Source organism: Caloenas nicobarica, chromosome Z (assembly GCF_036013445.1).
Source record: "Caloenas nicobarica isolate bCalNic1 chromosome Z, bCalNic1.hap1, whole genome shotgun sequence".
NCBI lineage: Eukaryota > Metazoa > Chordata > Aves > Columbiformes > Columbidae > Caloenas > Caloenas nicobarica.
In genome coordinates, this window is record NC_088284.1 from 60932651 (window position 1) to 60951362 (window position 18712).

General features: G+C 42.5%; 1 protein-coding gene across 4 annotated transcripts in view; it reads left to right on the forward strand.

Moving 5' to 3' along the window:
* The first annotated feature begins 909 nt into the window (after positions 1 to 909).
* The window catches only part of UHRF2 (ubiquitin like with PHD and ring finger domains 2), a 93337-nt gene continuing 75534 nt past the window's right edge, over positions 910 to 18712 (forward strand). For all 4 annotated transcript variants that reach the window (XM_065655895.1, XM_065655896.1, XM_065655897.1 and 1 more), the window contains exons 1-2: positions 910 to 1471; positions 17332 to 17574. In XM_065655895.1, the coding sequence (XP_065511967.1) occupies positions 1319 to 1471; positions 17332 to 17574 (396 nt within the window). In that variant the 5' untranslated portion in view covers positions 910 to 1318. The remainder of the gene's footprint in view (positions 1472 to 17331; positions 17575 to 18712) is intronic.

Here is an 18712-nt window from a genome sequence, read left to right on the forward strand (position 1 = left end):
TGCTTGTCTTCCTAAGCAATCTTTACGGAGGACAAAGCTCTGGTTTGCTGGAAATGGCTGCCAATGCGAAGTACTGGATTAGTTCCCTATTTTGCTTTGCTTGCAAGCACAGATTTTTCTTTAACTATGAAACTGTCCTTTTCTTGGCCCACATTTTCTCATTTTTACTGTTCTGATTCACTTTCCCATTCCACTGTAAGTGACCACGTGGCTCTGTGGGGCTCAGCTGCCCATGAGGGCTAGCCCACAACCACCGTGGTAAATCCAGGTATGTCTCATGCCATTTGCATAACTACCCAATTTAGAAAAATACAGAAAGCCAAGCCAAAATCAGATCTGAAGTATAAATGACGTTTCCTTGTCTTTGCCCATGTTTTCATCTAGTTAACGTAACAGGCACAGCCAGACTTAATCTGGACTTTTTAGGTACCGCTGAATCTGGCTGGCTCCAGACTTTATGCCTTCCGAAGCGCTGGGGCCTGGGTTTGACGAGCCGACACCGCTCTGCTCGCGGCCTACGGATACCGAGGCACTCCAACGCCTCCCGGACTCCAGGCCGGGTTAGGCCCAGGCAGGCCTGCCCCGGGGGGGCGCCGGGAAGCCCGCCCCGCTGGGCCGCCATGGAGACGTTTAACGGTCGCCGCCCCAGCGCGCGCCAACCCCTCCCCCCGCGAGGCCTCGCGCTGCCCGGCGGCCGCTGGCACGCCGCGAGGGGCGGGGCGCGCGGCGGGGCTCGCGGGCGGGGCCGCGCGCTGTGCCCAATGCGGCGCGCGGCCGCCGGCCGGAGCGCACGGGAGGGGGCGTGGTGCCGCCCGCGCGCCCCGCTCGCCCCCGCCCCCCGCCCCGGTGTTGTTGTCTCTTCGCGGCCGAGGCCGGGGGCTCTCGCGAGATCAGCGTTGGCGCCGTGACCTCCATGTGAGAGCGGCGGCGCCTGGTAAACACTCCCGGCGCTGGGAGATGGCTCCCGGGGGCGCCCGTTAGACCCCGCCGCGGCGGTTCCCGCCAGACTCCGCCTCGCCTTGTGCTGCCCCGGGGAGCTCGGGGCGCGGGCGATCGCGAAGCGGCGGAGCGTCGGCTCGGGTCTCCTTCCCGCTCCGCGCCCCTCTGAGCGAGGACGGCGGCCCGGCGGGCGCGGAGCCTGGCGTCTGTTTCGCGGGATTTGAAAATCCTGCCCCACTGAGCCGAACAAAGAGCGGGGGAAGCGTCCGGCCCCCTCCCCTTCTCCCGCGCACCCGGGGCGCGGACCCCCTTCGCACCCCCTGCCCTAGCCCTCTCTCCCCTCCCCGCGGCTGGTTGAGCGAGTGGGAGGGCGCGCACCATGTGGATCCAAGTCCGCACCATAGACGGCACCGAGACCCAGACCATCGACGACCTGAGCCGCCTTACCAAGATCGAGTGCCTGCGGGAGAAGATCCAGGAGACCTTCCGCGTGAGCCCCGACCGGCAGCGCCTCTTCTACCGGGGCAAGCAGGTGAGGCGGAGCCGCCCCTACCTGGGTGGCAGGGGTGGAGACGGATGGGGGCTTTCCCCTTCCCCGCCCCGCGCGTCCCCTCCCGGGCTGGGCTCTTTGTGTGGCCCGGCAGGGAGGTCCCCATCCCCACCCGTGTGTCGTCTTCTGGCTCCGGCTTTTGTTTACTCCCGTCCCGGCGGGCCTAGAGGGAGGCGCGGGGCAGGAGGCAGCCCGGCCGTCTGGCCTGACGAGAGGCTCCGGGACCCGGCGCGGGTTTGCTCCGCGCTCTCCTGCCCGCCTTTTCCTCGGAGGGCGAGCGGCTGCCGGAGAGGCCCCTTTGTGTGTTTGTTTTCCCACCTGAACGGCGGGAGGCTCCACCCCCAGCCCCAGCCGTTATCGTACCCAAGTGACAAGGCGGCCGGAGGGCTGCGAGCAGGAGGAAGCCCCTCCGTTCTTCTCCCCCTACACCGGATCGCGCTTCGCCCTTTGCCCTCCGCCGGCGCTACCGCTGCCTCGGCGGGGCCGGGGGGGGGAAGCGCGTGGCGCGGCCGGACCGCGGGCGGTTTCCACGGCGAACGCCGCCCCCGGGGCCCGCACGTGGCGCAGGGTGGGGGGCGGAGGCGGCGCGAAGTGCCGCGTCCCGGCAGTACCCGCTGCGGGGCCGGTCCGGCGCGCCCCTCCCCCGGCCGCGCGATGCAGGAGCGGCTTTCGGGGCCCGCCCGCCCGGCCGCGGGGGACGGGGGTCCCGGGGCCGGGCCGGCGGGCGGCAGCAGCGACGCGGGTCGTTTGCGCGGGCACAGCTTGTGCTCCCTGCTCCTCGCGTGGGTCACGGGTGGCGTCTGGGCGGCTGCTGGCAGCCTGAAGAGGCGGCTCGTCCAGGGCGGCGTCCAGTACTTGCTGGGGTGACAGGCTGAAACCTGGCTGTGAGATGGTATTTCCTTCCCTCCGGGTGCCAGGTATGTTTTGAGCCGAATACATTGCCTCAGGCTGTATCTTAGTTGCTGACGGATTACATCCTTCATTCTGTAAACCATGAGGTTTACTCAATCCTTGATTCATTCCGTGAGGCTTGGCTGTTACCTGAGGAGAAAGGAACTAGATGTGGAGTGGATTTCTGGCAGCGTGGCTTTTAGGATGCAGCTTCTTAAAACAGATTAGTGTTGCAGTGTTCACCTAGACTGAGCAATGCAAGGCAGTGAGATATCTGACTCAAAACAGATCAGGTGTGTTTCTTTACAAATAAGGCAGAATAAGTAAGAAATAGAAATTTAACTATGACTAGGAGGTATGCATTAGTGGCTAGATGCTAAGCCTAGGTTGTGAATGCAATAGCAAATCCATGGATTTTTGTGTTCTGCAGATTGGTGAGAGTGAACACTTATGAGGACCTGTCTATAAAGACCTTGATGGACAATCTCATGTTTGAAGGGACCAAATCAAGGATCATAGGTCTTGAAGTTGTGTAACTTGTTTAGGTTTGTGCTGTGCGAGCACACCTCTCAGTGCAGAGCTTGATGTGGGACGCAAGCTTTACCCGACAAGTGGGAAAGATGAGCCTGTGAAGAATTGTGGTTTTCTATGCTGTCAGTGGCCAGCTTGAACATTATATTTAACAGATGTTTTGCTTAAGAAAGCAGAATAATCAACTATGGCTGGAGTTGCCTGCATGAGCAGTTGTGAGTTTAGTGCTTTTAGGACACAGTTGAGATCATGTTCAGTGAAGAGTTAGGGAGTTATTTTTTATAGCTTCACTATTTGTGTCACAGAATCACAGAATGTTAGGGATTGGAAGGGACCTCGAAAGATCATCTAGTCCAATCCCCCTGCCAGAGCAGGAACACCCAGATGAGGTTACACAGGAAGGCGTCCAGGCGGGTTTTGAATGTCTCCAGAGAAGGAGAATCCACAACCTCCCTGGGCAGCCTGTTCCAGTGTTCCGTCACCCTCACTGAGAAGAAGTTTCTTCTCGAATTTAAGTGGAACCTCTTGTGTTCCAGCTTGAACCCATTACCCCTTGTCTTACTGTTGGTTGTCACCGAGAAGAGCCTGGCTCCATCCTCGTGACACCCACCCTTTATATATTTATAAACATTGATGAGGTCACCCCTCAATCTCCTCTTCTCCAAGCTAAAGAGACCCAGCTCCCTCAGCCTTTCCTCATAAGGGAGATGCTCCACTCCCTTCATCATCTTTGTGGCCCTGCGCTGGACTCTCTCCAGCAGTTCCCTGTCCTTCTTGAACTGAGGGGCCCAGAACTGGACACAATATTCCAGATGAGGTCTCACCAGGGCAGAGTAGAGGGGAAGGAGAACCTCTCTGGACCTACTAACCACTCCCCTTCTAATACACCCCAGGATGCCATTGGCCTTCTTGGCCACAAGGGCACAGTGCTGGCTCATGGTCATCCTGTCCATTTTCTTGCAATTACCATAATTAATTCTGATGTTTCATTGATGGTTATGGATTGCTTTTCTGATCCCATGGTGCTAGTAAGTAGAAGGAAAGGTCAGAAGGATTGTTATTGCACAAGTAAAAGTCAATGTTGAGAGACATAAGCAAAGGAAATTGTAAACAACTTCGACTCTCTCAGGATTGTGATAACATAAAAGGATAAAAAAGGACATTTCAGTTACATGTGACACAAATAGAAAGCAGTATACTGAGGTGAACAACATGGAAAAACTGAAGATTCCTGCACCTGTGGAAAAAACAACATTTTCTAGTCCAAACTCTTCCTGTTTTATCTGTTTAGCGCTCAGTATGGTTAAATCTGCACAGTCTGCTGGTAGAACTGTTATCTTGCTACTGAGTACTGCTTACTGTAGTTTCTCTGGTAACTTCTGGAAGTACTTGGACCTTGCAAGTAGTGGATACCAGAAGACTGGCTGAATAACCTTTTCTAAAAATGGGAAGCATATGATGTTGGAAGGATAAAGAAACCTAAGTGAGTCACTGTTTATGGGCAGAATTTCAACAACTTCAAGTTCTTAGGTTGCGGTGGAGAACAGCTTCAACTAACAATTTGAGCTAGAGCTGTTATTTCGCAGTTCTTTAGGAGTGTCCGTTTCCAATGTAGTTCATGTGGTATACTGGAATTTGCTGTTGTCTGATCTTCAAACACAAATATAGGACCTTAAGGGGGCAGTACTTCATGCTCCTGTTCTTAAGGGACCCACAAGGATCATCTAGTCCAGCTCCTCTCCCTGCATATGACAACCCGACAGTTCACACCATGTGGCTGAGGGCCTTGTCCAGTCTCTTCTTGAACACCGTCAGGCTTGGGGCTGTGACACCTCCCTGGGGAGCCTGTTCCAGTGCTCCAGCACCCTCTGGGTGAAGAACCTTTTCCCAATGTCCAACTTAAACCTCCCCTGGCACATCTTCCTGCCATTCTCTTGGGTTCTGTCATTGGTCACTAAAGAGAAGAGATCAGTGCCTGCCTCTCCTCCTCCCGTTGTGAGGAAGCTGTAGCTGCCATGAGGTCTCCTCTCAGTCTCCTCTGAACAAACCAAGTGACTTCAGCCGCTCCTCATATGGCTTCCCCTCCAAACCCTTCACCAACTTCGTAACCCTCTTCTGGACACTCTCCAGTAGCTTTATATCCTTTTTATCCTGTGGTGCCCAGAACTGCACACAGCGCTCCAAGTGAGGCTGCACCAGTGCAGAGCAGAGCGGGACAATCACCTCCCTCGCCTGGCCAGCAATGCTGTGCTTGATGCACCCAGGACATGGTTGGCCCTCTTGGCTGCCAGGGCACTGTTGGCTCATGTTCAACTTGCCGTCAACCAGAAACCCCAGATCCCTCTCCACAGAGCTGCTCTCCAGCATCCCATCCCCCAGTCTGTATGTACAGCCAGGGTTGCTGATGCCCAGGTGCAAAATCTGGCACTTGCTCTTCTTAAACTTCATGCAATTAGAACTACTAATGAAAACTTTTTGTTATGATTAATGTAGTACTTTATGTTACTTTTTTTTTTTCTTGTTAAACTAGGAAGAACACTGGTTGAACAGACTGTTTTTTGGTTTTTAACTCTTACTGCCAGGAAGACCTACCATTCACATCTATCACTGAAGAGTGAGCAAGATAGTATTGCTCTGTAACTTGTTCTGGTCTGTGAGGACATCCTGGAAGCTCTGAGGATCCACATTGCTGCAAAACTGAATAACTGTCTATCAGCCAGAGAAGTCAAGTCATTCTGTAAATTGAGGTAGAATTTTCTGAGGAAAGGGAATAGTAGTGTATGCCTAGTTCTTTACTGTGGTGCAATAACCTAGTCTACAATTAGCCAGGGAAGTCTACTGAACAGAGGAACCTGCAGTGATGTCTCTTCCTTTCCTCATTGAGGAAGTTGGGTGATTGGCTGGAAGAGCTTTCTTGGAGGGACACAAATATTTCCTTATGCTGGAATAAATAATATCTTAACCTTGCTCCACAGTAGACTATTCCCATCTAATGCTTTATCAGTGTTACACGTTAACTCTGACTAAACTTGTAAATTACAATGCGTTGTTTGGAGTTCCTCTAAAATTTGGAAAAGCAAGACATGACAATCTGTCTTTTGGCAGCGTGCTCTCTGTCCTAATTGGAAAACCTACATAGCACTTCTTGATAAGAATACATGTTTTCAGTTTCTTTCATGAAAGTGAAGTAGATAATAAAATAGACGAGTTCTTGGCATCTTGACCTACCAGAGCAGATTTTCTATAGGACCAAGGTATAGTTGTCATGGGATTTCTAGCTTTCAGTTACAATGCTGTACAAATACTGTTACAATTGAGCAGTAAAAGCATGTTGAAGTTAAGTTTGACAACTTGCCAGAGAACTTAAGGTTATCTAGAAGACTGTAGGGGTATTAATACCAACTTATGTTTCACATAGAACTAAATGTGCACACTGTTGTATTTCAGCAGTAGATATTGTTTATGGAATTAAAAAAAAAAAAAAGAATAATAATAATAAAAAAAAAATCTTGTGTTGGCTTCTTCCATCATACTCTCCCACCCTGTTGGAATTGAAATTCAGTGAAAACTTGTGAAAGTCTCTTGTTAAAGAAACCTTAATCTCAGGTGGCTTTTCCATAGTGCTTATCAGAGTCAGGGAAGAAGGACATTGGAGCCCAAACGTTTATTTCCAGTATATGTAAGTGGCAGTGGCTGAAATTGCTTTTGAAGTTGTTAATCTTGTTGGTGAGGAAGACGCTCCAGACTTCTTTCATGGGAGACTGAAGTCAGCAGGTGGAATTGAGAGTATTGAAGCCATTTATTTACTTGCTGTGAAAGTTGTTGCAAATTTGGTTTACTTCGTTAGAAAAAATTCAGCTCTGCTTTTATGCACAAAAAAATACAGTAGTGTGCATTGTGCTACTTAGCTGTGCAAATTGACTCTTAAGTACAGTTTTTCAGGCTCATGCTGTAGTGCCAAGCTGTTTAGGGTTTTTATTTTATAAATTTAATTGAACAATAGAGGGGTAAGAGGACTGGAGGAGCTTAGTTTTGCATGAGAGCACCCTTGTGGTAAAGCAGCGTCAGTGAAACACTCAGTTTTAATCTGGCAATGGAACATGCCTTGGTTTACCTACAGCCTTTCTTATACGAGACCTTTTTAAGTTCTGCTAACCTGGACTGGCACATGAGCAGTGGATGGAAATTCATGTGAGTTTAAGTTTCTAAGCTTCAGCTTTGTCAACTGAATGTTTAGGGGCTTCTTAAAACTTACAGTTTTAATGAATTTCCAGAAGGACAGAAAAGCATTATTTGTGGAGTCTTTCCCCAAAGAATGGAAGTGCTAAACCTATTATTCATAAAGGAATCAAGTTTCTTAACACAATCTCTTCCCAGCTTTAGTTTGTTTGGAAAATCGTAAATATTTTCAGCTGCAGCTGTCGAAACCCTATCTGCTTCAGGCAGAATCTGGGTGTGAGGAATCTTCAATTGGAGCAGTTAGTTTTATATTTTTGAGAAATAATTTGAAGAAGACTTAGAAAGGAAGTGATTGCTATTATTTGAAGATGGTAGCAAGTACCTTTAAGTAGCTCTGTAGCTTGATGAGAGAGTAATGTGGAGTCTTGAGGACAGTTATAATCAGACTGCATTCCAAAATTCCTGAAACATTCATGGAGTAGGCTTCGAACTTAGCTGGCAGTAGGTTCAGTAGCCCTGTTAACAAGTTTTTTATATGACTCTAGAAGTTGTTTACTGGAGTCAACTTCTTGTTAAATTTTTACTGTAGAGCTACTAACGCAACTTACCATTCCTTGGTACTGTTATCTTTTTTTATTCAAGGCACCTAAACAAACTGAAGGAAAAGCAGAAGCATGTGTGAAAACAGAATACTTCATAGTATTTTGTATGTACGACTTCAGTATTAGGAAGCTGGAAAAACATAATACAACCTGTAAGATCTTACAGCCAGCTTTAAGGCTGTATTTTGTGGCACGTATGTTTATTCATGTAACCTAATTAGGATAGCTTAGTAGTTGTAGTTTTTTTAATTAATCTGGAAACTCTCGGAAACTGTACGTTTATTTTTATATAAAAAGCCCACACAAAACCTTAGATGCAGAAAACAACTGGTGTATGGCCTAGACTGCCAGCTACGTGATGAGGATTTCTCGTGATGAAATGCGATCAAATGTTAATATAATTTATATAGATGGAAGTTACGAGATGGTTCTCTTCTTTAAAAGCTGTTAACTGGATCTCTATTCCTAATTATTTCACCGTTAAATTATTTTAAAATAACTGCCCTGGTATATTTGGGTATTGGTGTGGTGGGTTTTTTAAAAATTTTTTTTAGACTTTTTGTTGTTGATTATGGAAGTTTCATGTAATAACCAGTTCTTCTTTACAGGTACCCTTACAAGCTGCAGATAGTCATTTGCTCTCCCTGGCACCACTGTTGCTGAACCTCAGTTGCCTGTGCTATAGAAGTCCATACCGTCATATAGGAGGTACTTCACCACTCTCATCGAATCAGCATGGAGATGGATGAGTCTTTCCATGCTTCTAAGGATTTCAGTGCACATTTATATTTTGATTTTTTTTTTTTTTTTTTTTTTCCCCCCACAAAAGTATCAGATAATCCTAAGTATCAGCCAGGAGATGCCATGAACTTTTATTTACCTAATCAGGAGACTCCTGAGAACTGCAAAAGAGAAACCTTGCATCTTCCAGCTAAAAGTTAATGAGCAGATGTTCCTTTAATGGGATTGCGAGTTGCATCCAAGAAGGAAATATCATATTTAAATTAATATTTTTTTTCTGTATTTCACCCAGTGATAACAGAAGAAATAAGCTCCAAAACCTGAACTTCTTATTTAAAAGTTTGACTTGGAAGAGGTGCAGACTTGAACCCTGTAGAAGCTGTTGGTTGAGACTGAGAATGGCTACCTTCACCTTGATCTTCTGATTAAGTCAAGAAGTCTTTTCTTACAGCTCTTGATTTTCAGTTGTTTTCATATTGGTAGTAATCATGTACACTGGGACCTTTTTTGAATTATAGTTAGTCCAGATCAAAAGATAAAATGTGTTGGTACCACCTGTGCACTCTGCAAATAATTTTGTAGTTATGGTGCAAAAAACCAGTTTTGTTGGGAGAATGTGGCCTTAAAATGTAGGCTTCTGTGCTTAATTTTAGTTATAGAACTTCAGGAAAAATATGAATTTCTTCTTAGAGAAAGCTAGTCTTGTTGATTGATTATAAGGATGACTAATGTACATTTATTGTGGTGTTTGTACTGAGATTGATGTGTAATTATAGACAGAGTCAGCAACAGTATTCTGTAATTCCTAGGTTGTACGACTTTGTGTATTATGCCAGACTTCCTCTTTGTGTGCAGAGTTGAAGCACAGCATACTTGCACAGTGCAATGATCAAACTCATTGGTTGTCTCTACAATAGTATCTGAGAAAGGTTTTTTTCTACTATTAATTTCCATATTCTTCTCTAGGAGTTCCTCTTGCTGTACGCTTTCTGCTGAGTCTGTGGGAATCTCTGTAAGACTGTGACACCTATCTAGATTATGATTTATTGTGAGTAAGACATTTGATACCATCCAGTATTATGGCTACCTTTTTCCTTGAGTGCAGGGCAGATGATGAGCTGTTGTGTAACACACTTAAGCAGTTAAAAGGGAGCACACGCTCTGATATAACGACTAATTTGCATTCCCTTGTTGGTAGGATTTTTGGTAGCACAGTGGTCATGTCTTCAAGCATTCTTCTAGACTGCTTCGAAATGTGAATCTTGGGGCAAAAAGTTGACAGAACTGAAGTCTAATGTGGACCATGTTCTCCAGACACTAACAGCTGGTTTGGTTACTGTTTTTTAAAATGTTGTGATCTGTCTGTATTCGGTTCTGGAGAGATATGGATTTAGAATCTGTTAGAGAATTTCCTTGTCCAGATGTTTCACCTACTCGTGTGTTCCATTATGATTCATCACTCTAAAGAGTAATAAGAGAGAGTGAATAATACAGGGCAATGACTTTTATATTTTTCGTATTGATAAGTAAATTCTCCTTGAAATGAGGGAATGATCTGCCATTTGCATCTGTTTATGTTTAACAGCAAGCTATGAAGTCCTAACTACTAAGAAATAAAAAGTTAACATGAACCTTGGAGAACAGATTGTCAGTGTTTGGACTTCTAATTAAACCATGTAAGTTTAAGTGCTTCTAGTGACAAGGAAGAAACATGTTTTTTCTATTTGGGCTTTGCATTCATTGAGGAACTTGTTACAGAGTGAAGGAGGAAAAGCACTGATAAGGGTGACCTAGAGCTTCTTTGTTATTTCTCTCCAAGAAAGATTAAAGTTATTTCCTATTTAGGAAAGTACACCTTTAATATAGTTAGGTTTTGTATGAGACTGATAGGTGTTGCTGTTTGGTTTTTATTAGGATCTTTGCTAAAAATGCCAGCAGCACCAAGGAAGGGAGAGGTAGGAGGAAATATTCAGGAGTGCCAAGGTGACAATAGTATGAACAGGGTGTTTTTATGACCACACAGTGTATATGCAAAAACCTTTTTTAAAATTCGGAGATAATATAGTCAAGCGCGTGCTTCAGAGACAGTCTTCCGTAGACATTTGAGAAGGAGCCACTAAACCTCATGGATGTGCAGTCTTTGCTTAAAAATGTTGCTGTAATGGATTGTCTGAGCGGAGGTGCATCGTGCAGGGCCAGGAGTATCTTTTTAGACCCTCAATAGTTACTGATACATAGCTCAAAAAATGTCACTGATAGCAGCAGAACTGTCCCATATGCAAGAAGATGGGATGGTTTAGTAGAATGATCCCAGACAAAATATTTTTTTAACTGAGCAGCATATATGGGAACTGCAACATGTACTGTTGAAACTAGAGTTGCTTGAGGAAGGAGTAGGTCTCCTGGAGCTGGAAACACATTAAGGCAGCATGCATTAGACATTCCAATTAACGTAAAGACAGTAACATTCTTTATGTGGTTGGCTACTAAATTCTGTTTTATTTAGGTTTTGTCTCTGTTGCAATTGAGACAATTTTCCAGCACACAATTATTGTGAAAACCTTTCCATGTGCCTACTACTATGAATGTGGTTAATACATTAATTTAAAGATCACAGAATCCTGAAGTGTTCTTTTCAGATACCAGATAATCCAGGTGTAGGCTACAGTTTTCCATGTGAAATAAAAAAAATATTGTTGAGATTTTCTTTCAGATTTGAAAGCATAAGCAAACTGAGCACACTTTGTGAGTGGCAAAAGTCCATGAGCTAATTGTTTAATCTTGTGTGGTAAGGATTATTGAAATTTTCTTGACCTGAGTTGGTCCCATTGGCCCAAAACTCACTGTTACATGCTTCAAAGCTGATTTTGAATTTTCAGTTAGGCTTTTTAATTACTAGATGCTGGTTGAAAATGTGCTTGAATGCTTCTGTAAAAATATTAAGTAGAGTTCACAATTCCAACAGCCTTCTTGCAGGCAGAAAAAGTTAGGTTTGTACATCTGTATTGAGATGGAGAATACTAGAAATTCTACAAGCCAACTTTGCTTGCTTTCATGAGTACCCAGCTGGAAGGTACAAATTCTTGATTTCTTCAGACTACCTTACCCACTTGGTAGCTCCTGTAAACTCAGAAGTTTTTCTACTGAACTTGAAGTTCTTCACCCTTATTCATTTCCTGTTAAATAAGTTTGTAGAGTGCATGTATTAACCTGTGCAGAATAAAAGGTTGATATCACTTAACTTTGCATCATCCTACATTAAATAAAGAGCTCTTCTGCATTCATTATAGTTTCTTTCATCTTGATTGCTAGATTTAGGAAAAAAATTTATTCACAGAAAGGGTTGTCAGGCACTGGAACAGGCTGCCCAGGGAAGTGGTGGAGTCACCATCCCTGGAGGTGTTTAAAAGGTGTTTAGATGAGGTTCTTAGGGATGTGGTTTAGTGCTAGACTTAGGTCGTATTTGGACTCGATGATCCTGAGGGTCTCTTCCAACCAAAATGATTCTATGATTCTACGTAGGCACCACTCAAGTTCTTGGAAAAGAAAACCTCAGAAAGTGCTCAAAGGCACACTTCTGTAAATGATAAAAAGTCTTGATTGCCAAGTGGAGTGGCTGGATTAAGGTGATCCAGGAATTTACCTTCTTGGATTACATTTTAGGATGAAAACAATAGGTAATGTGTTCTTGCAAGAATGATTATATGCTTTCTTGGGAGCTCTCTGTCTATGCTGTATAACCCATGAAGAGCTGAGCTTCAGCTAAGACTTGTAGACAACTCAATATGATAGTAATTAGTGAATTACTTGTCAGGTGTATTCCCCCCACCTCTGCCCCCACCCCCCCATGTAATGTAGTATCATACTGGAGTCTACATGATTGTTTATGTTCGTGTAAGTGCAGCTTCTACATGCTTTTAAAGTCATTTGCAGCTTGATAAGACAGTTCTTCTAACAGTGATAGTAGATAGGTATCAATTCCAGTATTGCATTGCCACAGCCACTCTTGTGTAGTAGTGTAAGCACAGTGTTATCTTACCTTTATGTATTTATAGCAACCTTCTCTAGAAGTATTTTGAAACTGATAGTGTCTATAACGTGTGATCTGTGAAAATACATTTGAAGGTTGTAATCTATTTCTCTACTTAATGGATATTTAGTATAGTGAGTGTTAGATACAGTAACTCTAGCTGCTCTTTAGTTTTACTTCATTCAGAACATGTCAATGAAGCCTTAAAGCTTTTGAAGCATGCCAGTCATTAAGAGGAAGAAAAACTGAAAGTGAAATCTGGTGCAAAGGAAATAAAAGCATATTTTGAAAATGACAGTAGGATCAGAAGAGGCAGCAAAATTTCGTAAATGAAATTTCCTGTTATTTTTTCTTTAGTACATCTTCTAATCACCCATTAAGAAATCATAACTGACTTGAATGAGACACAGCTTGATTATCTGGTACTTTCCTGATTACTTTTGTTTCTGGTTTGCATACATAAACTTGTGAATGACAAGCATCCCTAAATGCTTAGTGAATCATTAAGTAAACATGTAATGTTTCTTTCTTTAATATGCTTTCCAGGCAAACATATTCTCAGGGAATCTCCTTGGTATCTTTATGGAGAAGAATGGGGTGAAATTGTTTATATATTTATATAGGTAATTATTGTTAGAAGTGAACGTATGGCAAACCTGAATGGGGGCTGGTCAGCACTTATTCCCACAAATTGCCAGGTTGCTTTAGATGAAATTTTCTTCCTTTCCGGTTTGAGTATTTAACTTGCCTGTGAGGTTATTTGGGACTCAATTCATTAATGCCTTGGTGAATTTTGATGACGTAGTAAGGCAGTGTTTGCTGGAAAACAAGAGGTGTGGGTCTGTGGGATGGGGGAGGGGCGTTGTTTGGTTGTGGGTTGTTGTAGGTTTTTCGTGGGGTCTTTTTGTGTGGTTCTTTTGGCAAAGAAATACCGTATTCCAGGATGGATTTACAAAGCTAGTTGTCTGTAGAAAGGAAGGTATCACACTTTTTCTCCTACTGCTTGTTGTTATCCAGGCATAGTGATAGGTCCTGAATTTTCTGCGTCTGATACTGTTTTAATAATATAATTTGAAAAGTCATCTTAGAGTCCCTGGCCACCTTGGAACAGAATAAGAGATATTACTCTGTCTGAAGGGACAGCTACGCTGTACGTCTTTTTAATCTAGTAGTCTGTCAGGTTATAGCCTTACTGCCCAAGTTTCCATTGTTGTATTAACATCATTACAGTGTCAGTAATTCAAGAAACAGCATCTTATAGTTCTTCTCTCCCTCTATTGTGGAATGGTGTTCTTTAAACACTGGTTGCTTTCCAACTTGGTTACTCTAAGGACTTAGCTGTCAGTAATGTGATAATGCTAGGTATAGATATGCTTGTAGGCACACATTAGTTCTTGTGAGTCAAATAGCATGTGAACTTGATTTTACTAGTTGAGTTTTTGTTTCCCTACTTTGTTCCCAGAAACAGGCAGTGTTGCAAAGTCAATGACTTAGCAACCGTATGAATTTAGGCTAATATTGGGAACATATTTTTGCTGATGCTATGGGCGGGTGCTTTTATCGTGTTGCCAAACACTACGTCCTGCCTCATTTGAAGTGTGCTTATAGTAATCTTATCTCTGTTACTGTGCTTTCAGTCTGAAGTGTGACATCACTAGTCATAGAATAGCATGTAGTCATAAAAGATTCCTGCAAAGAATACTGATTATAAAACAAAAAACCCCAAACAAGCAAAAAACCCCCACCAAAACTCACGACCACTTGGGCGAAGAACAGAAAGTTAATTCATAATAAATTAATACTTAAAAGTAGACAACTTTGTAGTTACCAATTTATTCTGCTCACCATTTAGTTCATAAAAGCTGACTTCTCTGATTCTTATGAAGGAATAGGTAGTGATAGGTATTCTGTGCGTGGTGGTGGGTGTGTGTAGCATTAAAGAAGGCTTCTTCCTACTCAAGGCCTAGCCTAGGTATGTCTTGCTTTCAAACATGTTAAATATGACTGTTCCTGGACATATTACTTTTCTAAATATTCTTTTTTTTTTTTTCTTTTTCCTCTTGCTAATAGAGAGAATTCAGTTGTGGATCAGAGATATAACTTATTCTGTGGTCATAACTGATGAAGAGGTGGCAAAGACTAGATACAGGACATTTTTTCATTGAGTGTTAACACTGGTTACCTAGCTATGGAAGGTCATTCAGGCTTTAAACTGCAGTACCACAAAATACTTGTCTGTCAGCCTGCAAATGGCATGTCCTGAGAGAAGGGAAACAGTAACAGTAGTTCTTTGCTCTCACTTGTGTGTTCCGTAGATGCCTTCAGCCTACCAGGAGCAAAGTTATCCTTTTCTCTCCACTGCATTAGCTTTCAGAAGATTTCCTCATGCCATAGGATTCTGGAAATTGTGCACTGGAATCTCTGCCACAGCTTGTCCAGTTCAAATAGAAAAACAGAGTAAAGCTATGTTGACTCCAGTAGCATTCAATTTATTTACTATTTCAGAAGTGATCTATTTTGCAGATGTAACACTGAATTTTTTTAAACACTTTGCAACAACAAAAAAATCACTTGTTGGGGGATTAAATCGTCGAAGTGAGCCTGGAGTAGTGCTCAGAAGCAGTAGCTGCTCCAGAAATATGGATCTTTCGTCCTTCTCCCCTTTCTAATAGATTATTGCAGCGTGATTATTTGTCTTTGTTTTGGGTTTATTTGTACTTGAAATTCAAGAATGGCTGTTTTTAAAATTTTGGTAATCTTAACAGTGAAAATATGAACTTCTTGTGGCATGAAAAGCCCCCAGATCTGGATTGTCATAGGGTTACAAGAACACTTCTGTTCCCTTCATTAAAGAGTTGTCAAAAGTGTAGGAATGTATGACACGGTGGGACAGGAAAGGTTATTTAAACTTCCTTAAGTATCTTGCTGCTCAGTATGAAGCCCTAATGTAAAGCTCCAGGCATATGAGGCAGAGTTGGTAGTCACCTCTAGAATAACAGTTGCTGGAGACTTTTGTTTTAAGAGTTGTGTTAATTTAATAGTTATAGCATCAAAATCTTCAGTACTGTTTTATCTGCTGCACGTTTAACTGGTTTGAAAACGGTTAGCTGAACAAGGTTCATTCGCCCAGCTGTTGACTAGACAGCTGGGTCAGCTTCACTTATGTTGAAACAAACTGCGAGTACTCCTGTTTACACATCCCAGCTGTGAATACGGTAGTTATCAGCAGTAAGGAGAGTAATTCTTTGTTACGCACATCTGAAATTAAGGGAGTAACAACTGATTCATTTCCCAAGTGTCAGCTCATCTCATGTCCATAACTGTGTGTGTTTTGCCCTTTAGAGTTTTTTTGAAAAAGCAGAGGGGATGAAGGAAGAAACTTGCATCCATTTGAATGTTACAGAAAACTGTATTAGTGAGAAGCTGTAGAATTCTTTCCCTTTTTTTTTGTTTGTTTGTTTTTTCCTGCTCTCCACTTTTTTTGTGTTGCATTGATACTGCCCATAAGCTTATGAAAACAGATCTGTTTGAAAAGATTCCTGAAATAGTGATTTTGAAAATAGCGCCTGTTCTGGAAAAAGGTCAGGTAACTTTTGTTGGAGAAGTAGTTTGGAAACAAGTGGGAGTTTTTTAGTCATACATGTTTTTCTCCCACTGCAACACGAAGTAAAACGTAACTAATCAAATCATGGTTTTGATGTCCCAAAGCAATGCCATACACTTTCAGGTAAATTAAATCTTGACTTCAAAGATGCTGTAGATAAGAGTGTTTAATTGAGCAAAGCTGCAGCAGTCACTACTCCCTGTTTTTCTTGTCTCCTAGAATACAACTTGATGTTTTTCGATGTGAGTTTCTTAGCTTAATTGTAGGTAGGTGAGGTCATCAGGTAGAATAAAAATAATAACAGGTATCTTAAAGTTGTGCAGAGTGGGGCCCGAAATAACATTTTTGTAACTCTGTGCTATATATGATTAAAAAGTCTTCTATTTCTATTCTGGTGTTCTGCTGGATCTGATTGCGTCTGGAATACAGTGGAGCCTGATGGAGGAAGCGATTTAAGGGAGTGCTACAATGTTACACAGTGCATGTTACTTCCGTTTTATTATGGCTTTAAAACTGACTGGTTAAAAGACTTGCTTTCACTGAGTAATCTTGGTGCAGGAGGGTGGGTAACAGGGAACCTGGCCAAATCTGGAATAAAAATATTTTTGAATGCTTTCAATTTAGGAGATGTTCTTTCATAAACTTGAAGGTCCGCTATGTGTTTTTGGTGTTTCTTGCCTCTCAGTGGAGTTGCTCGTGCACAATACCTACAGATCTTACAGTTTGGTAAAGTAAATTGAGTTTTACGTATGTGAGATTTTTTTACATATAGTTGTTTTATTTAGAAAAATAAGTCTCCAAATATTAGGGAAGTTAACAGGCACTGCCTTGCTTTCTAGAAAAGATTGAGAAAGAGCGAATTGTGAAATAACAATCATTGTGTACATTTCAGATATGTAAATTTTAACATTCTCACACATATTTATAGTTTTTGTCTATGTCATGTAAATGGTAACATGGATTCTGCCTGTGTTTTGATGAGAAAATCACTGCATTATCTTGGATGTTGATGCACAGTTAAAAGGTCTGAAGTCTGTATAGATGTCTGTCTCTAAGCCTTTAAGTGATTTTCATTGGATGAAATCAGGACTGCAGGTAACTTGATGAGAGTTTGGTTTTGCATGTACTCAAGACATTGGCTTTTATTTACCTGAAATACTTGGCTTGCCTCTTCTGGTCTGTATGATTGTCTGTAAAAGGAAGATTTAGAAACTACTTACATACCTCAAGGTAGAATTTTACAAGTATACTTTTCTTTTGGCAGCTAGAAGATGGACACACTTTATTTGACTACAATGTTGGACTAAATGATATAGTTCAGCTTTTGATACGTTCTGAATCTGAAGCTCCTACCACTGCTTCTGTGACAGATCAGGATGGAGAAGTCAGTCCCTGTGCTGTTTCCAATTGCAAGAACAAAGTCAAAAAAACAAATAGTGGATCACCCAGTCAGCCATCTACATCATCTCGCTCATTTCTCATTGATCCTGGCATTGGATTGTACAAGGTATGTCCGAACTTTAAAAGCTGGAAACTTGCCTCACACTTGTAGGTGGCATGTTGTGTTCTCCAGAACATGTTGTCCAAAAAATGTGAGTATCTGTTCACAGAAGTATGTGCTGTGAACAGAAGAAGCTAATCAAAAAATCTGTGGAAAAGTGTAGCTTTTCTCCTACTTGTTTTTTTCAAGCTTGCCAAGTACTTGTTTTAATGCTAATGTTTCAGTGCTGCATTAGGACTAGATAAACCATGGAAATATGCAATTTCTTTAAATTGTATGTGATACAATGATTGTTATTTTATTATAGGTAGTTTGGGGTTTTCTTTAGGAATCACATATAACATATTAATTGTTAGTTTTTAACCTCATTGCTTTTTTTTCAAGAGTGTTGCGTAGGATTATGCCAGAGTACTGGAAGCTTAAATTAAACAGAAAAGGGGCAGTTTCCATATTGCTAGCTCATTGGATATTTACTAGGATGTGTATATATGGGAAGTGGTAGCATTTTACCTTCTGTTTGGGTGTTTCTCTTAGATAAGAAATATCCTTAACAGTAATTCTTTTCCTAGAAAATGTCTACAATTACAGAGAAGGAAAAGGAGGTTAGTGCTGCCATACATATGCAGTTAATTTCAGTTACATGAACACTGTTATTTAGACCAGTTGTCTGGATGGGAAGCTATCTTAGTTTTATGTAGACTGTTACTTAGTGTTTCTGGTATTAAGGACAAGTGTTAAGTTACCGTGCATTCCTGTAGCACTCTGTGTAGTGAGTTTTATTCATTCCCTGAGGAATCAAAAAATTAGTAGCTTGAAAACGGAGACACAAGCTTGTGTGCTTGCTCTTTTTTTTTTTTTTTTTTTAATCTCCATTTATTACAGTGGGGGAAAAACCCCAGTTCTTCAGTTCTGATGCTGTACAATTAATCGATGGGTGTAAAAGATAATGCAAGAAAGGATGAGAACAACACTGTGGAGAGGGGAGGCTGCAGAAGATCAGTTGATCAAGAAAAGGAGTATTAAAATGTATATTTTCAAGAATATTAAAAACCTATATCAGGTAGTCTCTTGGCTGTTTTATTCAGGATTGGAACAGAAAATAGAACAGGGAATGGTGATATTGGCAAACATACTCAAGGAAACC